The 20,556-nt window shown below is 42.0% G+C and overlaps 3 protein-coding genes across 6 annotated transcripts; all 3 read left to right on the top strand.

Moving 5' to 3' along the window:
• On the top strand, positions 1 to 5,564 carry LOC105900425. 2 transcript variants are annotated; one of them, XM_042707398.1, is made up of 5 exons: positions 1 to 148; positions 675 to 772; positions 984 to 1,067; positions 2,340 to 2,524; positions 2,833 to 5,564. In XM_042707398.1, exons 2-5 carry the CDS (start codon positions 685 to 687, stop codon positions 3,700 to 3,702), a joined length of 1,227 nt encoding a protein of 408 aa, XP_042563332.1. In that variant the 5' UTR covers positions 1 to 148; positions 675 to 684; the 3' UTR covers positions 3,703 to 5,564. The 2 variants fall into 2 exon arrangements, with proteins under 2 accessions (XP_042563332.1, XP_042563331.1); XM_042707397.1 differs by having other exon boundaries at positions 2 to 409.
• Positions 5,565 to 9,101: 3,537 nt separating this feature from the next.
• tnni2a.1 (troponin I type 2a (skeletal, fast), tandem duplicate 1) lies at positions 9,102 to 10,774 on the top strand. The gene is made up of 4 exons (XM_031565425.2): positions 9,102 to 9,340; positions 10,058 to 10,147; positions 10,281 to 10,457; positions 10,551 to 10,774. Exons 1-4 carry the CDS (start codon positions 9,218 to 9,220, stop codon positions 10,647 to 10,649), a joined length of 489 nt encoding a protein of 162 aa, XP_031421285.1. The 5' UTR covers positions 9,102 to 9,217; the 3' UTR covers positions 10,650 to 10,774.
• Positions 10,775 to 12,031: 1,257 nt separating this feature from the next.
• On the top strand, positions 12,032 to 17,123 carry LOC105900433 (troponin I, fast skeletal muscle-like). Of its 3 annotated transcripts, XM_031565422.2 has the most exons (7): positions 12,032 to 12,636; positions 14,547 to 14,579; positions 15,073 to 15,109; positions 15,242 to 15,370; positions 15,634 to 15,723; positions 15,846 to 16,022; positions 16,123 to 17,123. In XM_031565422.2, exons 2-7 carry the CDS (start codon positions 14,572 to 14,574, stop codon positions 16,207 to 16,209), a joined length of 528 nt encoding a protein of 175 aa, XP_031421282.1. In that variant the 5' UTR covers positions 12,032 to 12,636; positions 14,547 to 14,571; the 3' UTR covers positions 16,210 to 17,123. The 3 variants fall into 3 exon arrangements, with proteins under 3 accessions (XP_031421282.1, XP_031421284.1, XP_031421281.1); XM_031565424.2 differs by lacking the exons at positions 12,032 to 12,636; positions 14,547 to 14,579 and having other exon boundaries at positions 14,619 to 15,109; XM_031565421.2 differs by lacking the exons at positions 12,032 to 12,636; positions 14,547 to 14,579 and having other exon boundaries at positions 14,621 to 15,370.
• The last annotated feature ends 3,433 nt before the right edge of the window (positions 17,124 to 20,556 follow it).

The following is a 20,556-nucleotide window of genomic DNA, read 5'->3' on the forward strand; positions in this document are numbered from 1 at the left end:
TGAGGTTGGAGACCACGTGAGTCCCATTCAGCCGTGAGCCGCAGAGAGGGAGTGAATGGCGAGGGGTTCGTGTTGGGTGAATTCCGTCAGTTCTTTTCTGCTCGTCTCTGTCGATATGCAGTGGGTTAAAGAGAATCGCTATTTTGGGGTTTGTTTGCTTTTCCATTCAGTATGCCTCCGTGATTTTATTTGGTTGCATCGCTGAAAATGCCTAGGCTGGATACTGCACCAGTTTGTCAGCAACCAGTAGCTTCATGTAATGATGCAGATATTGCGCCGTGCTGATTCGCGTTTTGGAGCGATAAAAACACTTTAACAGCAGTGATGTGTCGTTGCATCCACTGCGCCTTTTATCTTTCGTCTAGCCAATCGTGCCAAGATCACTCCAGATCGAATCCTGTCAATCATGGTGAGATAATTTGGTCGTGTTCTGCAGCAGTTGTCTCGTTTGCTTGAATCGATCTAAGGAATGTTGTGTTCTCACAGTTCGTGCTACTTTATATGGCTACAGTGCGGGGGTGTAGCCGATGCTAGATACCCGCATTTAAGTTACTTTGTCTGAGGAGGCATTCAGTTATGCTTCTACATCACATTATTGTTGTTTCATGGGTACGCTGAGGGTGTTTCAAGCGTCTCACTCAAGTAATTTATATCTTGGATTTGTCTCCCAACAGGGGGCAGAAGATGGAAACCCTTGAAAAATGGAAGAAAGACTTCATAGCACTAAGGCTGTTGGATAAGAAAATAAACTCCAGACAAAATGGCAACACAGGTATCAGTGGCAACTGAATTGTAAAATATGCAAAATGAAGAAAAAGTGGCTATTCAGAACCTGGATGTTCTGTAAACATAACATAATTCACCTGTCGAGTTCTTATGTGGAAATAGAAATATTTCATTCATTGCACAAAGAAAAACAGGATCATTATTACAGTTCAGTTTCTTACTTGAATTTAATACCATGTGTGTTTTTGCTCCTCCAGGCATGATCGTTAAACGTCTCAACTCTTTCAAAGCCCACAATCGTTTACATTCCCAGCCCATCACCCGTTCAGAATGTATAACAGGTAAGAAAGTCTGACTTGCTCCACAGTAATTACCCATTACCCGTCAGAGTTGATGGGTATATGCTCCTTGCTAAGGCATAATTTCCTCATATAATAACCGGCAGCTGGCACTGATTCCTTGATTACAGCCCTGTATAATCCTACGTTTTGTAGGTAGTGACTGGGCTATGATGATGGTCTGATGGCCATCTGATCCACCCTCTGGGGCTTTTTGCACAGTCTATTGTGCACCCAGGAAGGTTGCCTCTTATCTTCCTTAATTACATTTAGTGACACGGGCAAACATTGACATTTCCGCTGTCCTTTGTTAATCGTGTTGAGCCTTTCTTTCCCAGGGTTCAAGGGTGGTGTTAATGTTTAGCCACACTGCAAGCAACCTTTTCTCTGTCCACAAAGCAAGGACAGGGTCTATTTCTGTATTTTTTTAATAAAGCCATGTTTCAAGTCTATACCTAATTTTCCATAACTTATCAACAAAGGATCGATATATTCTTAACCATCCCCACACTACTCCTCCTAAAACTCAAGAAATGGTCATTTTTCTTTGGAGAAAGCAGACCTTCAAGAAACAGTTCCAAAAGTTTGACGTGGTGTAAACTTTGCAGCTGATCTTGAAGAATTACTGCCTTTAAAGGGAGACAATCACATTGGCATGTTCTCTCACGACTTTTCCCTCAAGACTTCCCTCGTCACTTAAAAGCTCCGGCTGCTTCACTGTGAATAGGTAAGCTTCAGTGTCTGCGGCATAGCATGCAGTGCTGCTGAGCCGTTCATCTGCCAGTGGATATGACTGCTGCACAGGAGAGAGTGGAGTGATGGAAGTGGGTGCGCTAATGCTTGAGTCGTGCCGCCGCTAAAGACACTCCAGGACCATTAGCGAGTGTCCTCGTGGAATCGGCAGCCGCAGGGGTTTCCGCTGGTGCTGTGAGCTGGCCGGGGCGCTGGGATGAGGGCGGGGGCTGTGTCACGTGGCTTTAGTGGATGGGAGGGTGTACCAGTTCTCATTTCTGCTATGAATTTCTCATAACCATCTCACTCCCTTTTGGCTGGTGTGCAGATGTTCTGGATTGTTTTATTTTTGTTTGTTTTAAAGTTGATTTGAAGTTCACATTGAAAAATATGAGTCATTATTGTCACCAAACATCCCCTGTAGTCCATCTGGTGTCACTGACCGGGAATCATAACAATGGTGCACACCTGGTAAAAACTAAAAACCCCACTTTAACAAAACAGTTGTGATGTTGATATTTCCTCTCTTTCTGTGTATTCCAGGCTCCTGCCCTAACCTGATCATGAGTAGGAACGAGCACCACGACCCCAGGCCCCACCCAGTGGCCCTAACCCCTCAGCTGCCCCCGCGGGCCCACAGACCCCTCTGTCTGTCCGTCTCCTCCGACAGCAATGGCCGCTTCAAAGCCCTGGAGACCCAGGAGTGGAAGAACAACCTCAAAGCTCAGGTAGCTCTCACTCATGCTCAATCAGTTTCAGTGGCAAAACAAACACATTCAATGTTCTATATTAAGATGTTTCTTCTGTTCACTAAAATATTGGTGGGTGGATTCGATTTTTTTTAGATGTTTAATGGATTTAATGGATGAATAGATGGCTTTAATTATGAAATGTTGACATAAATATAGTTCATATTTCAGTTAATGTAGTTAGTATCTGAGTTTTCATTCGTATCTAATGCTTTATGTGCATTTCAGATCAGTTTCTTAGGGTTTCAGCCTTGTAAATCCTTGTTATTGCGCTCATGTGTTGGCAGATGGAGCAGGCCCACAGTGCAGGGGCAGCCAGCAGCACGGGTTCTTTGGAGCGGGCATCTCTGTTCTGCGCCTCGGGTTCCACCACTACCTCCAGCTCGGGCCTGTCCAGCCCCGTGGACACCCTCACCAAGAGCAAGTCCTCCAGCCGCTTCTCGCTCTTCTCTCCGCCCTGGAACAGCAGCTCCGAGTCCGACTCCAACCCGCCGTCACGCTCGGGCTCCAAGAAGCTGCGCAACTACAGACGGCAGGCGGGGGTCTCCATCAGCAAGGCACATGACACCCCCGAGGCCAGGCAGGGCGGCCCAGAGCACTTCCAGTATTCTGAGCCAGTCATCTCCAAGGTGACAGACCACATCTACGTGGGCAACCTGAACGCAGCCTACAGCGGGCGCACGCTGTGCCGCAACAACATCGACAGCATCATCGACATGAGCAACCTGCCGGGGGAGGCCAGCCTGAGCCTCATCCCCTGCACCTGCTCGCGGGGCACCAAGCACAGCTGGTCCCGCCTCAAGGTGGACATCGGCGAGTTGCCCGAGGTGGTGCCGGAGAGCCCCGCGCTGAAGGCGCGCTGCTTCGAGGACATCAACGAGTGCATCGACGCCTCCACGGAAAAACGCAAGCGCGTGCTGGTGCACTGCCGCGACGGCTTCTCCCTGGCGCCCACCTGTATCATCCAGTACCTGATGGTGCGGCAGAATATGCGGCTGATCGCCGCCTATGAGCTACTGAGGGCCAAGCACCCGCTCAACATAAGGGAGTGCCACCAGAACGTGCTGGTGAGCCTGGAGAGAGCACTCAGGCCCGGGGGAAACATGGAGCCTGAGTGCTTCAAACAAGCCATCTCTCGGAAGGTTGCCTGGACCTGACCACTCTACCCTCAGGCCTGGGTTAGCTAGATATCTATTAATTTTCATTTTTTTCACTAAAGATATTTCTCTCTATTCAGATGAAATGGTCTGTGAAAAGTTCTGAAAAGGCAGCTTTTCTTTGCGATTTAGTTGGCTGGTTATTGTCGGTTGTCTATTGGTTATGAGTTAAACAGATGCTAAATATTTTCCTCTCTCAGTGGTAGTGGTTTAGAGCTTGTGTGAAATTTTGCCCGGCGTCGTTCTCAAAACAGGATTCAGACCTGGGTTCTCTTTCAGGTTGGAAGAAAGTTCTCTGTACAGCTGCTAAATCTTACATGAAGTCCAAGTCTCTGTTGTCAATGTCTGGACTTTGTGTTTCATAAACTTGGGATGTGGTTGGGGGCGGTGGGTAAGGGGGAATAATGGGGGATCTCAGGAGACCAAGTGATGTCACCACGGTGGCTGCCATAAGATGCCAGCGTCCAGTTGACTGATAGCCCATGTGCAGGGCAGCCTGATGTCAACTTTTAAAGAACTTCTTTCTGAACGCACCGTGCAGTTTTCTGACCTCAGATCAGATCACAGGAGTTTCAGATACGCAGCATTCCTCAGCAACACGGACAGTCACAGCCACAGGGTTTTGGGACCGAATGGAAAGTACCGTGTGTGGTGAAGAGTTGTCCTCTATGAGGACATTTTGTCCTATAATCAAAACTCTTTCTCAGTACCTTGACTATTTGAAGATTTTTTTTTCCACCTGATTTTGTTTGCTTTGGCCCTGTTGAAAATGTGATCTCACGCTTCAGCTGTTGTGGATGTGGTGAAACTGGAAGTGGCCAATTGGTATCTTTTTAACTGAGTGCCAGTATTAGTTTTACTAAGTCTGATTGTGATGCAGTGTTCTACTGTTAGGCACGGTTATTCATTGCACTACTTATAAGGTACTTATGCACAGACAGTCTATGTTTTGTTACATTTGGTAGGACAGATTTTGGTCACTAGTCACACAGCAAAGATAGACCACAGGCTCCTTGTTTTGTTTTCGGTGCTGTAGATTAATATTACTGTAATAGCTGTACTGATTACCATTAGTGATTTGCGATATTGTTCTCCCCAGTCATCTTGTAACTCACTGGACACTTTATTAGTAATGGTATTGCTCTTGCTCGTCAACAGTAGTGTTCAATTTAGTTATTCAGTGACCAATGTAACAGGAATGGAGGCTCAAAGTTGGGTGCCTTTGCTTGCTTTATCTTGAGTCAGTGTTACCACACTGACACACTCTGGATGCAGTGGTCAAGCATTAACTATGAGGTTATTTGATGCGAGAATATTATCTATAAGTGCTATTGATGTGCTGTGTGGCATATGTACATCTTGTGGCATATGGCAAAATACAGTTTGATATTAGTACATGCTCGTCATTGTAAATGTTTTGTTTTCAGTGATCATGCTGTGAGCAGTGGCAGTATATTTTGTAAGTGGTGGTGACAAGTGTGTGTCAATCTATGCTAATAACCTACATTTCTCTGTAAACATGTGTGCCATTGAGAGCACCGCCGTGATCTCTTGTTCTGGGCATTACAGAAAGGTCAGACTTTGAATCAGGTACATTTGCCACCAAAATTCCACAGCTGTCACCTTGGGCTGCCAATATGCCTGGTTAGTTTTTTTTTTATATTGTTTTCTCCTCCTTCCTTGAAAGAGTCATGTGCTGTCTAACCTTTAGGTCTAACAACTTGATCTCTCAGGTGAACTTTATTGGCCTAGAATTTTCTCAATGAATTTCAAACCAGAATATGTGATAATGTATTTTCTGTATCATGTTTTTAGTCATATGCATTTCTATGTAGATATTAAAGACCAAGTTTAAGCCAGTATGTCCCTGAGTAGATATTTCATTTCTATCCTTTACCTGATTTTTCCTTTTTTTACTAATGATACTTGTGATGTATATATGTCTGTGCTGTGGTGGTTTGCAACCAACTTAATTTGACAGGATTGTACAATATAGTTGATATTTTTGATGCAGTAAACCCATGTTTTCAAGTGCTCATTGACTTTCTAACAATCTCTAGGTAGTGATGTCTGGCTTCATTCACTCCCCACATACATACAAATAGCTGTTTGCAGGCCACTGTCAAACTCCGTGGGTTCCACTTCAGTATATATGGCAGTGGATAAACTAACACGCCATGTATTTGGGATTCTCTCTTTCATGCATCCATCACATGTGTAGTCTTTCATATTCAGTGGAGCCCAAGAATACTGAATTGGTGGCCTCCCGTCATGTTAAGTGTGGAGCTTTTTAGCACTCTCTCACAGTGCAAATGGCTGTAGCTGCGCTAGTACCTCTGTTGGGCTCTATCTGTCAACACCTTGATCCCTGCACATTTTTCCCCCTTTCCCTTCACCCGGAAACTAGCTGGTTTGAAGCGGCGCGGTCTAATCATACTCCTCTGTCGAGCCTCCCCATCGCACTCCAGACGTGCAGTCAGTGGGTCCTGCTGAGCATGTGGTTTCCTCAAGGCTCTCTAAGGCGTAACCCAATCTTCCCTCCGTTTCTGACGACTGACAAAGTACAAGCTGGCTAAAAGGGAAAAGGGGGGAGGAGGACGCCCGAGTGTCTTTGTGGTCCCTACATCAGCTGGAAGTGAACATAAGGATTCAGGCAGAATGGGAATGGTTGATTTTCTCTCTCTTTTACTGGAAGGGATTTTATTTTGTCTGTCTTTCTCTCTCTTTTCCCCTCTTCTGTTCTTTCACACCTTTCCATCAGTCATCTCTCGTTCCTCCTGTGGACAGATTCTTTCCTTCTGCCTGGATAAACGTCTGTCGCTGTGCCAGCACGCAATCACACGGGCAGCCGACTCGAGAACGGCTCTGTGCCGGACCTGGGCCAGGTCTGAGCCGATCCTCACTGCCCTCTAGGTCTCCACCTCCCCTAGAAACACTTGTCAACCCTCTGTGTCCCCTCCTTGGCCTCCTTGGCCTCCCCTCCTGTCTTGACATAGCACTCACCACAACTAAACCCAACCCCCATTTTTTCCATTTCAACCACCTGCCCCCCCAAGACTTTGGGCCAGTCTTCCCCCCATTCATTCTGAGGGCCGGTCCCCCGGCTCCTGCTAAATAAGGGGACGTTGTCTGAAGTAGCAAGATAATGAGCATCACCCTCCTGAAGGAAGAGTTATTTATATTGTAGAGAAGAAGGGAGGAGTTGGGGGTTTCGATATAGAGTTTCAGGTGCTTGTTAGCCAATTGGTCTGCGAATGAGGCTGCTACCATAAAGAGAAAGATGGGATTTCCTTGGCCATTGGGATATGCAATATATACCATCTGATAATCAGGTCTGCCCACCGCTACTCCTTCTACTCCACCCTTCTGTTCACCGTCCTCTTCCTCCTCCTCCTCTTCACGCATAGGTGAGAGCTGTGCCGTTGTGACCTTTGTGAAAGCCTTTGTTGGCTAGTAGGATTAACACCTTGACTGTTCAAAATGCTTTGGTCTTTATCGGCTTTGGGTACCATGCATGTGTCTGCGTGCTGCGTTAAGATCTAATGCTGATTGAAAAGCTGTCGTTGCTGGTTATATGGACATGAAATTATGCTTTGAAAATGAGTGACATCCTGTTCGTCGTGAGTTTGTCGATATGGGGTCCATTGAAGTATTAACTTCTATTTTGATTTTGAAAAATCAAAGTGTGTTTTAAACAGGTACAGGTTTTGTGCATGTAGATTTGTTACTTTTGTTACTTTTGATGCAGATGCAGGAGCCTTCTGAGCCTTGTCTGTTTTATTAGGATATGGTGACAAAATGATGAGGGCCTACAGTTTACTCTTGAATACATGTTAGTGCCCGGTGTTTGAACAGGAGCCTGGTGACGTGAAACATAATCTTTTTCGATCAGTTGACTTCTGAAAAGTGATACACCTGTGTTTATCTAGCTGTCAACACAGCACTTGATTATAAATATTACTCTGGCATGGGACGTACTGGGGACCTCTTAATCTATATGAATCTGTATTGGTTGTTGGAAGACATGTATGGAGGCCAGCTACGCTAAGGCATTTGTCTTGGGGGGGGGAGGAGATAATTATAGATTACGCTGCATTATCATATCAGTGATATTGACTAACACTTTTTGCCATGCCAGAGGGATTTGTATTGTTACTGTTCTTTCAGACTTAGATGTGGCTAACCTTTTTGCTAGGATATTTTTACTTATTTTTGGTTAGTTTGTTGGTCTTCTGGTTCTGACTGTGTAGTACATTTTTTTTTAGTCCTTAGTTGCAAAAATAATCATAATGGGATTTTCAATTCAAGATGGTACAATAACACTACAAATGCAACAAAAATCTAATCTGAAATGGAATGCACTGCACTTATTTATGATCATCTTTTCAATTGTGTATGAATGTGAAAAGCTCTCCTACACTATCCATGTGAACTACTGAACATATTAACCTTAGAAACTTGTGATAAACCTGTGGTATAAATTGAAATGTGTTTTAATTTTTTTTATTTATGAAGGAATGCCAAAGCATACATTTATTTAGCAGCATGGTCTCATGTCTCAGACATCTCAGAGATTGCTCCAGAAGGCTGCATAGGCCCCAACACTGGTGGTATCAGGTTGTTTTGATAATCGCCCAGTGACAAGCTTACCATAACAGGGCCACGCCTAGCACAACAGCTGGGCTAGATGGAGCCCTCCAAATATAGAAATCCATCCACTTAAGCCCAAATGGCTAATCTTGTGTTTGGATAATATTTCCTCCTGGACCTGAAATTACGGACATTCTGTAGGGCCACCTTGCAAAGTGTTTCCGTATTTGTACCAGCTTTGAAGGTGTGAGGTGGATTTAGTTTCATTCAGCACAATATTGTTTTTCACATCTTATTGCTGTCCTGTACAGCAATCTGTGGACTCGTGTAGGAACTAATCACCACAGTCTCCAAGCATTGTGTACATGATATTTAGCTTTCCTGGTCTTGACTAAATTGCAGTAATTCAAGTGAGGAAAAATCTATTCTTAAAGAAGTGATGCTGACTTTCCATTTTTACAGGTTGTGACCAATATCCTGCCAAGATGTCGGAGTAAGTTTTTGCTGATACTCTTTTTGATTGAAGTCATTCTATTTGTTTGTACTTGATTTAGGGGTCACTTCTGTGGATTAGTTTATACTTTCCCCCTGTTTGGTAGTATTACTGTTAGTGTACCAGTATGACACACACTGATACTGGTGCCATATTCAATTCAGTGTTGACATTCATTATGCTAATTATTTTCCCTTCAGCAAAAAGATGTCATCGAGTCGCAAATACGGTCTTAAGGTACAAACATACCTTTTCTGTTAGTATTGTCAACATAATGTAAATGCAGAATACACTCTTAAATCCTACAATGATTCATATTGATGACTACAATGATTCTTTAGCCTTGACACTGATTGTGTCTCTGACTGCGTCTGTGAGATACTGTACGTGCCCCTTTGATCCCTGTGCCTTGTGTGACCCCCCTAGAGCTTGATGCTCTCCATTGCCAAGGGGCTGCTGGAGACTGAGGTCACAGACAAAATAGAGGAAAAGAGGGCGTACATGTCAGAAAACTGCACTCCTCTCTCTCTTCCCAGTGGCACACAAGCCTTGCAGGTACCAATGGCCAATGGGGATGTTGTATATTGGGATAGAAGTATATTGGGTATCAAATCTATCAATACCCAATTTTACACAGATGTGACGGGTACCGATGCCCAATGGTTTATAAGAATGTCAAGTAGCATTGCCCACTGGTAAATAAACATGACTGGTATCAATGCACACTGGTATTTAAAAATGACAGCAATGCTATACAATCATTTTAGGGTATCAATGCTCAGTGGTATCCAATAAGTATAGTTATCAATTCCCAGAGTTGTATAATAAGAACCGGGGGCTAGTACCGTGTGGTGTAAAGCATTAAAGATAGATAGATAGATAGATGGATACTTTATTAATCCCGAGGGAAAAAGCTATCAATAGCCATTTGTGTATGAGAATAATTGGCATCAGTGTCCAGTACAAACATACGAGCATTACAGGCTAAATGTGTTCAAACAGAGTAACCAAACACCAGAATAAATATCACTAATCATGTAGGTATCTAGAAGTAGTAGTCCACCCATCATACTTATGAGCACCTGTTTGTCTGTGTACAGATACCTACTTGAAATATGCAGAAGAGCTAATACACCAACCACATAATATAGGATTTAGCTCTTTTTGAATGATTTATTTCACCCAAATTGTGCTGTAGAGTCCAATATAGTTGCCGTATTATGCTATGAATTGTTTAAAGTTATGAATGTTTGTGTAATACTGTTTCTCTAGGAGCTTTGCAAAGAGATCCACCATAAAATTGAGCGCATTGATGAGGAAAGATATGACATGGAAGTTAAAGTTAACAAAGGTGTACGAGATGTAAGTTTCTATAATTGTTCACATAAAACATCATGTCAGACATTTAGTTAAACACTGTATCTTTTTCGCTGTGATACATATTGAGGATGTGAACACCAATGTCATTTTGCTGTCTTTTGCATTCTCTCTCCAGGTTGAAGACCTCAAGATCAAGGTGCAGGATTTGAAGGGCAAGTTCAAGAAGCCAGTCTTGAGAAAAGTGCGCATGTCTGCTGATCAGATGCTTCAGGCTCTGCTGGGCTCCAAGCACAAGGTGAACTTGGACCTGAGAGCCAACCTGAAGCAGGTGAAGAAGGAGGTCAAGGAGGAGGTGAGTAGCCTGGTCTGCCTGTACTCTTTCATTTGCTGCAGGGGCATGTGTCGCTCTTTTAAATCAATTAAATCAATTAAAATGTCCTTGCAGGAGAAGGAGTTGCGTGAGGTTGGTGACTGGCGTAAGAACATTGACGACAAGTCTGGCATGGATGGCAGGAAGAAGATGTTTGAGGGAGGCGAGGCATAAGTTTCTCCCTGCAACTAGATTGTTTTCAAAGAGATTTTCTATAAGGCCGTAGCTTTTTTTTTTTTTTTTTAAATAACCCCATTCTGCCATCTCTGAAAGAACATGTTTTCCCTTTAGGATTAAACCTAAATCATTTCTTCAGGAGAATTTCCTGAAAGTCATACAGCACCATCAATGTCTTAATGATTGAGTGTGTTATTTGTCCTAACCTCCTGGTATGGGATTCATTTTAGTGATGACGGCCAGAATAGCCATAACTCTGCTTTTATTTGTAACACATTAGGAATGAATGGCATTTCATTTACATTTTAATGACATGAATAAATAGCTTTGAAATAAAAATCCTTTCTCTATTTTTATGTCTACAGACCTTTTAACATACTTCCCTTGATCGTCTGGGTTGCTGTTAAAAAAAGGGTGACAATAGATAAATAATTAATTAGACACACTCTGGAGAGACAGACACAATAGGTGACAATTTTAAAATAATTAAGTTGAACTCCCTGTGATCCAATTTTTTTTCGTGAGACATCTGGCTGAAATTACATCACATTAATTTACATTTAGTTCACTGTACCGACATACAGCCACACAAAACTCTCTCTCTCACACACACACACACACACACACACACACACACACACACACACACACATACACACAGAAAGACAATGAGCAGCGACAAAGGCATTATAAAACTATTAAAATTGGGGGTACATCATCAAAGAATGTGCTGCCAATACTAATTGTACTCAAAGGGTTTAGTTTTTACAAAAAAAGGTACTCAAATGTTTTTTTCTTCAACCAGAAAGAACGGGTATGGTTAACATAATTGGCATGATTGGCATACTTAAGACTGGGTCACAGTCCCTGACCTTTGTTCAACCTCGCCTTGTAAATTTAGTCTGCAGCCTGACGCTTTCCCCTCTGGAGTGAAAGGAGAGAGAGTTCAGATCTGTTCCTAGTCTTCCTCCTGCTCTCTCTCTCTCTCTCTCTTCTCTCTCTCTCTCTCTCTCTCTCTCTCTCTCTCTCTCTCTCTCTCTCTGCTTAAGGAACCTTGACCTTTCCCTTGGCCTCACGTCTGAGAGTTGGGTGGACACTGCATGAGTGTTATGTAAGTACAGGTGTTGGTGTGTTGAGATCTTTGAGAGAAGTTTCCTGGAATATATGTGCCATTGTGTTTTCATGAACAGACATGAACCTGGCATTAATATATAATAATAATAATAATAATAATAATAATAATAATAATAATAATAATAATAATAATAATAATAAATATTGCTCATTTCAAGTTTGCTCATCATCTGCTAACAGTTACTGAATCAAAGTGAGAGATTGGCATCTGAGAAAACGTCTTTTCCATTTAACGTCTGTGCTCTCTTAAGTTGGCTCACCTCATAGTTCTTATTTTTCAGATGCATATTCCTCTTTATATATGATGGCCACGTGCTTGGGACACTCACACAAATTAACTTGGTTTTGTCTGAAGTAAGGTTCTGTTTTTTTTTTGTTTTTTTTGTCAGTGTTGATGAAAAGACTTGTTGGGGAAGAATTATTGTGTGAATTCCATAACTCCAATAAACTCCAAAAATAGTTTTGTGAAATCTTTTGCGTTTAAGATGAGCAAGTGTTAGCTATGCGAGTCAGCCTTTCATCTTCCTGTAAATGTCTGATGACTTTTCGTGCTCTTTGTCAAGTAGACAGTGGCGGCGGCTGCTGCTAAATAAAAAGATAACAAAGTAAGAATAACAATCTTGAAGGACGTGGTTATTTATATAAAGGAGTGGGCAAGGAGAGACAGGACTGTATTTCATGACCTTGTCAGCCCATTGGTTTGGGGGGTAATCCATGACCATACAGAGGAAGGCAGGATTTACAGAGTGATCAGGGAATGCAATATATACCTTCCTAACACTTCATCTGCCCGCCTGTGCTCATTCGTTTGTCTCATCTTCCCACAGAGCAGCCCTGTTTCTTCTCTGAGGTAAGAAGCGTTCTGTCAGGCACTGCCTTGCATGTCGTCCTTTTTCTTTCTCATTTCAGGGGGATTCAGTGTTGGGTTGCTGATGTTTCAGTTAATTGTTGATTGTTATTATTATTGGAAATAGGAATAGAGCCTGAGAATGGAGAGGTTGTGATAGTGGTGACAACTTTAATTTGGCATGCTTTCATTGTGAATGGCAAAGGTCTTCTGACTCTTTTAAAACATTACATTGTGAATGGCAAAGGTCTTCTGACTCTTTTAAAACATTACATTGTGTGTTTTGTCGTAGCTTTTGAACTGTTGCTGAGCTGTGTATTCCAACCAGGATGTCCTGACATTCCTGAATGTTCCTGAAACAGTGTATCTCCTGGTATATATTTGAAACCTTATAAATTACTAATTTGTCAGCTCGGTCAGCTTAGACTCTTAATTATAAATATTCAAAATATACAAATATGGTCTTTAATAAGAGCCTATCCTGTCAAAGATTTTGTTGTTCTACTGTGATGATTTACTGCAGTGTCACCTTTTGAAAGCCATATAAGCCATTAGCAAGAGTTCTTTCCTAAAAACCATGGTGGATATTATCGATTCATGTGGGTGGAGGGGGACCGCTCCCGACCAAGAGAAGAGAGTGATCTATGGACTGGTGATGTGACACTCTGAAAGGCTACACCATGACAAGTAGTATGTCTGAAACGGATCCTCAAATGTTTGCCTTCCTGTCAGCACTGAGCTTTTTTACCAGAAGTGGAGTCTAATTTGCGGCAGTTTGTTGCTGTGACCATGATTCGATGGAAACTGCTCTGTGTCTTGGGAATCCCTACGCCTTTGGGTTGACTGACGTGGGCAAATCACACAAGGCCTGGAGGGATTAGCCAGATCCGCTGGGACTTTAATCTGAGCAGCTGACAGCGTGGCATACACAGCCTGTTCCAAATATATAGTGGCTCATTCCTCTTTGTTAGCACAATGGAGTAATCAGTCTTCGTATTTCTCGAGATACAATCTTATGCATTCCTTACATTTTCCATATCTACATCAGTGAGTTTAATATATGTTCAAAAAAAGACCACTTTATTTCCAAACTTCCTGAAAACCTGGATTTTTCTAAAGTTTTTTGAGAGTATTGTCAGGGGTATGCTGTTGTCATCAAGGAAGAAATGTGAAACGGCATCACTCTCTAATGCCATCTAAAAAAAGACGATGAGTGCAGACAGTAAGAAAAAAAGAGCGGCAGGTTATTTCAGAGACGTTGGCCAATGTCTTGGTCATCTGAAGGATGTTCAAGAAGGCAGCGCTGGCTCTGGGTTGATCCCGTCAGTAGTGTCGAGTTGCAGCAGCCCCTCTGAGACAGGCCTGTCACAAGAGTATCACTCAGGAAGGGCTCAAAGCGCTCTCTGTCTTGCCCTCGCCCTCCTCAACAGCCCCTAGTTTAGAGTTACAAGGCCAAATGTTTGCACAATACATATGCTAGTCACATGACAGACCTCTAAATGACTCAGAAAGCTCCCTAAATTAGTAAGTGTAAGTGCAGGTGGTAATGGATGTGTTATATGAGAACATCTGAATTAACTTTGGGTTCAACAAAGGTTGGAGAGCAAAATATATCAATTTTAGGACCTTAAGGGATCATCAACGTTAGCATTTTACAAAGCACTGTATATCCTGATGTACTGACTTGATCCTTCGCTATTTCTTGACAATATTTTCTTGCATAGGCACCACATTATAGAGCATTTCTGTATAATTATGTCACATCCACCATTTAGTAGGCTGAGGCCGATTCTTATGAGCTGTCCAATCAAGCCATCTGCACCTGTGCTCGTGCCCAATAGAAACAACAGGAATGGTGTCTGAGAGCAAGTCCATTTGTCTTGGGAAATTAACCATCTATTTTTTATTTGCAGGAAGTGAAGAACTAAATCAGCCAAAATGACTGAGTGAGTACAGTTTATGATTATTTTAAAGCTTTTGTGAGCAATGTAAACTAATTGTTGCTAATCTTCTGCCACCAAAATAGTACACCCCATCTCTTCAATGTGCTGTGCCAGCCTAAAATACGTGGTGGCAGGGGTCCTCTCCTTTCATATCAACACAAAAACACATTTGTCTTCATTCATTTGCTATTGTTTGAACCAGCCAGCTTGCTAACTTTAGCTAACTCTAATTTGCTGGGAAAGTCTAGTAGTACATTTATATAGAGAAGCATTGTGTGTATTTGCCTGTAGGTGGTAATGTGTTCTTCCATCGGCTGTATTGTTAAAGTGTCAATACGGAATGGGATTTTAGCATTGGTAGCGAAGATGTAGCACTAGGTTTTTTTTTTTTTTGTATATGCAGATTTATGTCATTAATTTTTGTGCATTATAAACAGCAATCTTTCGCTTGTCTCTGAAGAAGTTGTGAGTGTTATGATTTTCTACTTCTTTTCAGAAAAAGGATGTCTATGAGCCGGAAACACAACCTGAAGGTAGGGTGACATTGCTTGTGCCCTAAATCTGGTAAAGATGAAAAAAATAAAAATAAAAGATCAGGTTATGATGCAGGGTTCGACATGCAACATAGGCCATTATGTATTAACAATCCACCAATTATCTTCCAGGGCATGATGCTCCAGGTTGCAAAAGACCTCATTGAGGCTGAAGATGTTCTGAAAGTGAAGGAGAGGGACGAGTATATGGAGAACAGCTGCCCTCCTCTCGTCCTCCCACACAGCAAAGATGAGTTGCAGGTACTGACACTTGTAGTATTCAGAATGCATTCATGCTCAAGTTGTGTATTCTGTTGTTGGTCCCGTAAACCGGAGGATGCGTTGAGAGCTACAGTATGTAAAGTGCTTCAATGTACCAACAATATTTTTTACAGGAAAAAGAAATTTCCCCTCAAAGACCAGAACAAGTTTTATTGCATTCTAAATAGGTATAGATAATGTGCTTTGACATAAGAAATTGTGAATGAGATTGTTTTCTCATTTTCTTTCTTTCACCCCCTCAGGAGTTGTGCCAAGAGCTGTTCGATAAAATAGATGTGATCGACGAGGAGAGATATGTATTAGAGCATACAGCAAACCGAGTTGTCCACGAGGTGAGCCCTGTCTTAACATCACCCTTAAGTTACGGTACAGCAATGGTACCATTACTACGGCTTTCTTTGTGTACTTCCTTTTGCCCATCTCTCCCTCTGTTTATCTGCCTGTTGAACCTGAGGTTTGGGACTTAAACATCAAAATTGTGGACCTAAAAGGAAAGTTTAAGAAGCCCCCTCTGAAGAAAGTGCGCATGTCTGCTGATGCCATGCTGCAGGCTCTGCTGGGCTCCAAGCACAAGGTGAACATGGACCTGAGAGCCAACCTGAAGCAGGTGAAGAAGGAGGTCAAGGAGGAGGTGAGTATTTCAAAGCCTTTGGACTTTACAGTCTTTGTCCCAAAATAAAAGCCGTATGCCTCATTCGGCAATAAAATAATAAACTCTCAAATCTTTCCAGTCTGCTGAAGTTGGTGACTGGCGTAAGAACGTTGAGGACAAGGCTGGCATGGGTGGCAGAAAGAAGATGTTTGAGTCTGATGCTTAATGTGTCCATCGGGCTGCTGGTGTGGCAGATCTCTACTCCGATAAATGTCAACTTGCTTATCTCACACACTGTTTAATGCCCTGCCTCTGGGGTCTGTCAAACCTATATTGTTGGTTGGTAGTATGTTGGCCTGTGCTACCCTCTTTAGGTAGGGGAGACTCGACACAGTCGTAACACATTTTGCTTTTTCTTTCTTTTTTTTTTTTGTCTTGTTGCAAAAAATCGGCAGAAGTGACATCTTTCATTTTAACATATATGCAACATACATCTTTTGTCTTTATATTTATTTCATTAATTCAAGCACACGTGCCTTACCTTTTCTTTCATTTTCATCTAAATTCATTGAGTGCCAGTGGTAATGTGTCAGGGACAGTTGTGACAGTGTCTGAAGACAAATGTAACATGCTATTTTAAAGGGGTCAAATAAAACTTACGGCACCAGCCCTGCATTATTCAAGCCAACATGGCAGTGGATAGGGTTTTTTCTGTAAGTTGTTTACATAATTTACACTTTACAGTGTTCACAACGTTTGTTTTCAAAATGCCAGTGAGATAGTCGCTAACAAACTAAGTGTGTCACATTTTCACATTTTGCAGTCAAAACCTTGCACATACCTTAAAAGTTACAAATGTGCCCCACAAAATGACTTTTGGCTATAGGTTTTGACCGAGATTGAGACACACGCTGAAATTTTGAATAGAGCATGAAGATGCCATCACACGTTGGCTGTGAGTTTCGTGGCATTATATTAGACACGATCTGAGAAATTAAGCAAGTTGCAACGGTCTTCTTGTAACAACTGTCCCCAGTCTTCCCTACTCTAGGTGTGGGTCTAAAAGCTTTCACCCATAGTTTGTAATTTGCTTACTTTTGTCTGTCATTTTTTTCTAAAATAAAGTATTTGAGGAAAAGCTTTTTTTGTGTGCTGTGCTGTATCAATCCGAATCGCCATTCTTCAACAGCATCTTGGTAAGTCCACCCTCTTTCCGTAATAATTCCTGTAGATAGTACCCCATCAATTTAAATGCCAAATCACACCTTTTAATAAGCCGTTCTCTTCCAATTTTTTTTAACAGACTATGATTTTGGAGCCCTCTTTGTCCATCTTTGGAAAATGCTCCATGTCAGTGCCCAACAGGTAATGGCCTTTCTGTACCCCACCCACTCACTACGCCTCAAGTCACTGAAACATACCTTACTGTATAGTAGTAGTAGTAGTAGTAGTCCTTTATTGTTACAGCACAAGTACACAAGTACCAGCAACATAGCCTGTCGCATAGTAAACTAGCGAAAATGGCAATCCACCCGTCCATACATATATACATCTAACAAGGGGGTAGACAGGACGGGAAGACAAGGTTGAGGGAAGAATTGCAGCATAACATGAGGAAAGGGAGGAGAGAAAAAAAGGCGACCCCCAGACTATGCTCCTAAAGGAGTACACTGTGGGAGCAGGAAAAAAACACCTCAGCAATTTTTTTTTATGGAATACAGTAGATGAGTGCCTTAGTTATCGATGGCCTTCCGCAGACTTGAATGTTCTCTCTTTCCCTGCCAACTCTAAACAAACATAGTAAAGTTCACATTCAACTGCATTCAACTGTTTTCGTACCATTCGTTTGTAATTGATATCGTCACAAGGAAGACCACTAGATAAATATGCAATAAAAACAAGACTAACAATCTTGACGGGTGGGGTTATTTACAAGGAGAGAGCAGGGAGGGGTATTCGTGGGTCGAGTTTCGGGAACTCGCCATTGGTCCGAGCACGAGACCAACTCCATAAAGAGAAATGGAGAGCTTCGCTGAGCCATCATGCAATGTCATAAAAACCCAAGTAGCGTCTCAGACGTCTGTGGCCATCTCAACTGAGTGCCACTGCTTTGCCGGATCCTCCCATTAGGGGAGAGCAGTCCAGTTGTGTCTCCTGGCAGGTCTTTCACAATGACTCAATGGAATCAATGGGATTACACTATGGGATTTTTATTTTGTTCTTCACACACTGTCTGTTGGTGGAGTCCTTTTCATTCAAAAATACACAATGCGTTTCATGTATGGAATTACTACTCTACTCGTAATCTGCTCGGATCTCCATGGGCCCAGGTGGATCAGTGCCCACTGTCTTCAGAATGAACACAAAAATGGAAATTGTATTTGTTGTTTATCCTCATCATGCTCAGGGGAACCTGACAGGAAGAGACGTAGTCTACATCACACCCAGAGCGTGTCCTTCAGTGGTACTCAGTGTGTAAACAACTGTCTGTCAGATGGTTGGGGTTGGTTTTGTGCCACAACTGGAAGCCTTAACTCTGCTCCAACTGGTGACATATATACCCAACAAGTATGTAAGCTTTGTAACACTAAAAATGAAATACTTTATTATGTCTAAACAAGAGCCTTCTGCCAGAAATGAAGGTACATAATTGTGCTCTTTACTCACAAGTACGGCAAGTGTTCATCTTTAACATTTGCAAATTTGGTAAAAACTAATAATCTCCACACAGCCCTGCCTTAGTATGAACTGGGGTGAAATGAAGTGAGGTTGAATTTTAGAATACTAGCTGTAGAAAGCAATATAAGGTAACTGTTTAAGCATTTTGCAAAACATTATGTGTGATTTATGAATTGTAACTGAACTTATGAAGCTGAACTCAATTTCTAGTAAAAAAAAAAAAACACTTGTAATATAATGCAAATCTTTGCAAGGTCAGGTGAAGATTGCTGTAGGATGAAGTCTAGCATACTTAGGGGGGTCTTGGTAGCCTCTTGATATATGACCTGGTGATGTGCCCTTCTGAAACGTAACCTGTCTGCACGCCCTTTATTTGGAAAAGGGATCCTTCTTAATTTGACAGTGTCAGTGTACGTAGATTTGAATTGATTTATGTTGACTGCACCAACAACAAATGTTTGTTTCCTGGATGTGACCTGAAGTTGTCTATTGCTGGTAAATACTGGTAAATCATTGTAGCACCATCGTGCCCCCATATCAGACCACACCAGCCAGTAAGGAAATGGGTGGGGGTGGAAGCTATGTATTTGACAATCTTTATTTTATGTACAGTATGCCCTGTTTTCATGACTTCCTTCAATCACCCTTACCACCTCATTATTTGAAAAAGTGGAATAAAAATTCAACCCAAGTTCTGAAAATAATTTATACTTTTTTGTTTGGTTCCTTAATGTTAAACTTGATAAGTACACGTACACTGTATTTATAGATTAACCATTGTATGTTTTTATTTTTAACATGCTCCATTTGAGAACCAACTCAGTGATATCTCAAATGGCAAGTATGGTAGCACATGTTGAAGTGTTAGGTTATAAATGACCTGCTGAAGACAAGCATATCATAAGAGACATCCAGCAGCTGTTTAAGTGCTGGCCATATTTAGAGGTGATATCACTTTTGGTAATTGTGAAAATCATTTTATTTGGATTGATGTCTGTCCCTCAAAGCGTGCAGTTGTTGAGCCCATTTTGCTGTCACAGTCCGAATTGTGTCCCAAGCTATCTTTGGTCGCAAGACCGTGACAACGGCCATCTTTGAACCTCTTTCGCACTGGGACATATGAGTACAGGTTTTAGTATTTTTTTTTTTACATTGTTTTTTGTAGCCATGACCAAATATATCGCCACGATTCTTTCACGTTTGTCATCTTTCGTCTGGCACAGCCCAAAGTCGCACAGTATATAACCGCCATAACCTGCCTAACGATGATCAGGTGTGACTAATAACCACCCAATTAACGAATGGTGATTATCCAAGAGGCGTTTCATTGTTAGTCATTGTTAGTGTGACTAAATGACAACGAAAAAATGTAGACGTCCATGGGTGCTTGTTTTAAGGGTGTCTAACGCAGTTGTGTGGGCTGAAGACAAAATGGATGCACTGCGAGATTTTCCAGGAGATAGAAGAATATCTTCGACAGGGGATTGCAAATATTTGACAATTGGAGTTGATGATAAATACTTCATAACACGATATAGAATTTCCAAAGAATAATTTCGCCTGTCTTCCGAACCTTATATAACATTTGATAGATTATAAAACTTATAAATAGCATTAAAACAATTCTAAAGTTCTAAAGTTTTTTCGCTCGCCTCAACTGCAGTTTAGCCTTCAAACTGTACTCATCCAACATAGCGCATTTGAGAGGTCATAACGCAAAGATCTGGCTCAGCCATTAGTATTAAGTGCCCATGCAGGAGTTGTTGAGCACTGATCATCGTGCGATTAGACAAATTAGACGGAAGTAGCCTATGAGACTGAGGAAACCACATGGAGGAAAGCTGTCCTACCCTGGCCCTCCGGCTGACTGTACGTGAATTCTGGTTCAGATATC

The sequence above is a fragment of the Clupea harengus genome, chromosome 3 (assembly GCF_900700415.2).
Source record: "Clupea harengus chromosome 3, Ch_v2.0.2, whole genome shotgun sequence".
NCBI classification, from domain to species: Eukaryota; Metazoa; Chordata; class Actinopteri; order Clupeiformes; family Clupeidae; genus Clupea; species Clupea harengus.